The sequence below is a fragment of the Danio rerio genome, chromosome 24 (assembly GCF_052040795.2).
Source record: "Danio rerio strain M-AB ecotype USA chromosome 24, GRCz13ab, whole genome shotgun sequence".
Classification (NCBI taxonomy): domain Eukaryota; kingdom Metazoa; phylum Chordata; class Actinopteri; order Cypriniformes; family Danionidae; genus Danio; species Danio rerio.
Genome location: NC_141044.1, coordinates 162,501 through 167,500, shown reverse-complemented (window position 1 = coordinate 167,500; position 5,000 = coordinate 162,501). Strand labels below are relative to the sequence as shown.

The 5,000-nt window shown below is 49.9% G+C and overlaps 1 protein-coding gene across 8 annotated transcripts in view; it reads right to left on the bottom strand.

Moving 5' to 3' along the window:
- Positions 1–5,000, bottom strand: part of reck (reversion-inducing-cysteine-rich protein with kazal motifs) — a 34,725-nt gene that overhangs the window by 7,534 nt on the left and 22,191 nt on the right. For all 8 annotated transcript variants that reach the window (XR_015524283.1, XR_015524284.1, XR_015524281.1 and 5 more), the window contains 5 exon segments: positions 4,430–4,694; positions 3,867–4,040; positions 1,430–1,642; positions 1,199–1,335; positions 989–1,129 (listed from right to left, as the gene is read on the bottom strand). Coding sequence is in view for 3 of the 8 variants with exons in the window: in XM_087308082.1 (XP_087164208.1) it covers positions 989–1,129; positions 1,199–1,335; positions 1,430–1,642; positions 3,867–4,040; positions 4,430–4,694 (930 nt within the window). In the remaining 5 variants the exon portion in view is untranslated.

The following is a 5,000-nucleotide window of genomic DNA, read 5'->3' as shown; positions in this document are numbered from 1 at the left end:
TCAACTTTATTACCGTTGACTCCTTTACCCTACACTACTTTACCATAGACTCTGTTATGGTTAACTCTGTCATCGTCAACTCTGCAATAGTCAACTCTGTCACCATCAACTATGTGAACTTAGACTGTCATTGTTGACTCTGTCACAGACCATCGACTCTAGTTACCGTCGATTCTGTCATCGTCAACTCTGTCATCTTTGACTGTCATCATCTACTCTGTTATTGTCGACTCTTACTGTTGACCCTGTTACTGTCAACTCTGTTACCGTCGACTCTGTCATCGTCGACTCTGTTACCGCAGACTTCTTTACCGTCGACCTGTTACCGTCAACTATGTTACCACCGCCTCTGTTACCATCGACTCTGTTACGTCAACTCTGTTACCGCCGACTCCGTTATCGTCGACTCCTTTACTGCCGACTCTGTTACCGTCGACTATGCTACCGCCGACTCCTTTACCGCCGACTCCGTTACCGCCGGCTCAGTTAGTTACTGTCAAGTCTGTTACCGCCAATTCCTTTACGGCAGACTCTGTTACCACCGACTCTGTTACGTCAACTCTGTTACCGCCGACTCCGTTACCGCCGACTCAGTTAGTTACTGTCAAATCTGTTATCGCCGACTCCTTTACGGCAGACTTTGTTACCACCGACTCCTTTCTCGCCGACTCTGTTACTGTCGACTGTTACCACCAACTCTGTTACGTCAACTCTGTTACCGCCCACTCTGTTACCGCCGACTCAGTTAGTTACTGTCAAATCTGTTACCGCCGACTCCTTTACGGCAGACACTGTTACCACCGACTCTGTCATCGTCAGTCTATTACAAATGACATGTGAGACAGCATTAATAATAGTATCACATTTAATTTACAAACTTGCATTTGTGTGTGTAAATGTGAGATTGTGTTGCATGTATGTGTATGTGTGTGTGTGTATGATTGTGGGTGTGTGTGTATATGTGTGAGAGTGTGTGTGCGGGCTGTACCAGGCACACAGTAGTACGGCAGGCAGTCGTGTCCTACATGGCAGCCCTTGCGGTTGACGTGGCACAGGTGGCTGCTGGGACAGGGGTTGGGGTTGCAGGGGTGGATGACCTCCTCCACACTGCTCTCCAACTCACTGGCAGCTGCAGGACAGAGAGGTCTGAGGTCAGAGGAGGCGGAGCCTGGCTGACAGACAGCTGTCAATCACTCACTCAGGTATCTGTTCAGAGGGATGCAGCGCTCCGGGTCATCAGTGGGAGACAGAAGGTCACAGATGCGCTCCGGGGTCTGAGCCTCAGCAAAACGCCGGCGGTCCCCACACTGACGGAGGATCTCCACACAGTCTGACCTGCACACACACACATCAACAACACACACATTAAATACACACACGCACACATACACAGAAACAGACATGCATGAGTGTGTGTGTGTGTGTGTACCTGCAGATGACGCTGCCTCTGGATCGGCTGTAGCAGGGTTTGATCTGCAGAGCGCAGGCTACAGTCTTCCACATCTCGGGCCGGCAGCGTCTGATGTCCAGCACCGGGATGTTCATCAGCGGCATCCGGATGCTTCCATTGGACCACAGCTTAAAGTCATTCAGCGCACCCTGATCAGACTGAACATTACAGCTGCGGAACAGCTCCGTCGGCCTGACAACACACACACACACACACACACACACACACCATGAGGATGAGTTTACACACACACACTGAGCATAATCCCACAGTGAGTCTGATGATGATGCTGCAAGTTTGCTTGTGTTGTGTAACTGTCTAAAGCAGACACTAGTGCGTGCGTGTGTGTGTGTGTGTGTGTGTGTGTGTGTGTGTGTGTGTGTGTGTGTGATCCTGTAAATGTGTGTGTGTGTGTGTCAGACGGCTGCCCCAGAGCTGTACTGACTGCTGTGGACTCTGCAGGTCCGCTGTGGGTGAGTCTACAGTCTACTGTCTGTCTCTCTCTCTCCTGTTTGCCTTCAGAGCTCTTTGAAACCCACAGGAGAGCCGACACACACACACACACACACACACACACACACACACACACACACACACCAACCAATCCCACAATCCTTCAGAGAAATCAAAGCCAGCACTTGTTTTTCTGAACTGCAGATCATGGGGAGCCTCATCTGTACCCCCACTGCCATTCATCACACTATCCAGACACTCACACACACACACTGCAGGTCAAAGCGAGCATCAGAATGGGGAAGAAAGGGGATTTAAGAGACTTTGATCGTGGCATGGTTGTTGCTGCCAGACGGGCTGCTCTGAGTATTTCAGAAACTGCTGATCTACTGGGATTGTCACGCACAACCATCTCTAGGGTTTACAGAGAATGCTCCGACAAAGAGGAAATATCCAGTGAGCGGCAGTTCTGTGGGCGCAAATGCCTTGTTGATGAGGCCAGAGGTCAGAGGAGAATGGCCAGACTGGTTCCAGCTGATAGAAAGGCAACAGTAACTCAAATAAGCAACCGAGCTCTGCAGAAGAGCATCTCTGAACACACAACACGGCCAACCTTGAGGCGGATGGGCTACAGCAGCTGGTGGTGTAATGGTGTGGGGGAGATTTTCTTTGGGTCCATTAGTACCAATTGAGCATCAACGCCACAGCCTACCTGAGTATTGCTGCTGACCATGTCCATCCCTTTATGAGCACAGTGTCTCCATCTTCTGATGGCTACTTCCAGCAGGATAACGCAGCATGTCATAAAGCTCAATCATCTCAGACTGGTGTCTTGAACATGACGATGAGTTCACTGTACTCAAATGGCCTCCACAGTCACCAGAGCTCAATCCAATAGAGCAGCTTTGGGATGTGGTGGAACGGGAGATTGGCATCATGGATGTGCAGCCGACAAATCTGCAGCAACTGTGTGATGCTATCATGACAATATGGAGCAACATCTCTGAGGAATATTTCCAGCAGCTTGCTGAATCTACAACACCAAGAGTTAAGGCGGTTCTGAAAGTGAAAGGGTCCAACCCGGTACTAGTGAGGTGTACCTAATAAAGTGGCCGGTGAGTGTACAGTATATATAAACTGTCCTGTTTAAATGCAAATATATCCTCTACATTCACTGAGAAACAGATTAAAGTAGTTATTATCACAGTGTCTGTTCATTTATGCTGAGCAACTTGCTATGGAGTTTGGGTTGTTGCCATGATGATGATGATGATGATGATGAAGATGATGAAGATGATGATGATGATGATGATGATGATGAAGGATCCTCCTCCAGTCCCTCTATACAGAGTTCTTCATCTGTTTTATGGTCTGCCAAGCGCACATCATAACTCAGCAGTGTGTGTGTGTGTGTGTGTGTGTGTGTTTTCGCACCTCGCCTCTGCTTTGATCATGTCTTGACTGCATTAGCAGAAGGGGAAGGTTCAGAGCGAGTTTAAGAGTCTCGCGTCCTCACTCTCTGTTTACTCAGTATTGAATGATTGTGTCAGAATCCACACCAGACATGAAGGCCTCAGGAGTGTGTGTGTGTGTGTGTGTGTGAGTGTGTGTGTGTGTGTGTGTGAGTGTGTGTGGCATGCTGTTTCATCATCCGGTTATGGCTCTCTCTGTGTGAGCCGCACTCATTGTTTCTGAACTCTTGCGAGGGCTCCTGGGATCGAGGAGACGGCGCTGGGCAAACGGCGGAGGGAAACCAGCAGCCAATCATAGCGCTCGTTCCTTTCTGACAGCAAAGCATCATCATCAATCACACTGTCCACATCTGGAGCCCACAGAGAACACTGCTGGCCACACGGAGAGCCAACGGCAGCGATGCTGGACGCTCAGAAGCCGCAGTGTGTGTTTAATGTGTGTTTTGTAGCCGCAGTGTGTGTGTGTGTGTGTGTGTGTGTGTGTGTCTGACCTGTTGTTGAAGTTGGTGCAGTAGCTGAGCTCTTTGCAGCCCAGTTGGCAGGGCTCTCTGACGTCCGCCAGGCAGGTGATCAGGTCCATCTCCACTGGGTTATATTCACAGTGCTGGTCAAACTCCTGCCAGCTCTGCGTGCCCCAGCTGGTGCTGATCTCCACACACATGTTCCTGAACACACACACACACACACAGTCTGCATTTACAACACTGCATCTGCATTTGACAGCTGTGCTGAAGTGCTCTGCAGTGTGCGTTATATTCAGTGTTCCATTAATCTGAACGGAAACATGAAGAGAGGGCGGGGCATACAGTAGCTCCTCCCCTTTTAAAAACAGCCAATAGTGTTTAGTTTCTCACAGCTCTGTAAATACCATCAGGGGATCTCCTGTAGAGGTGTGGGAATGTGAGCAGCTGTGAGGTTTGGTCTATTTTGGATGGTTTTTTAATGAAAATAGTACATTATTCTAGCATTAGGGTATAACGTTAGAATAACTTTAGGAGAACATTAGAGTAAGGTTAAAGCTGTTGCTCTGGGGTAAAGGGAGGGCTCTGTGGACCTGCAGATGCTGGTGTTGGCCTTGAAGCAGCAGTGCAGTTTGGCGCTGTCCATCTTGGCGATGGGTGGAGATTCGGGGTCGGTGTTGGCGGGCGGATGAGCGCTGCCCAGAAAACACTGCCAGAGCGGGTCCTGGGGCAGCGGCTGACTGCCACACTCGCTGATCAGACCATCCATGATCTCCTGCTCTGTGCTGAGGGTGCGCAGGATACGCTTACAGGCCAGCTGACAGTGAGCCTCCTCAGCCCGGTCACAGCAGTGCAGACCTGACACACACACACACACGGGTGCACGCACAAACGCATCAAGCATGCACACACATACAGAGAGAGAGAGAGAGAGAGAGAGAGAGGATTAAAGTCGCTCTGTTCTTATCTTGTGCATCTCCACTTCTAGGGAACTGATTGGATTGTGATTGTGACTGATTGGTGTGCAGTGTGTGTGCAGTGTGTGTGTAGTGTGTGCTGTGCTGCTCCTCTGCTGATGAAGCTTCACTCTGCTCCACTGCTGACTGCAGATCAGTGAAGAGGAGACATGCAGACAGCACCACACTGACCACAGCTGCACTCTAC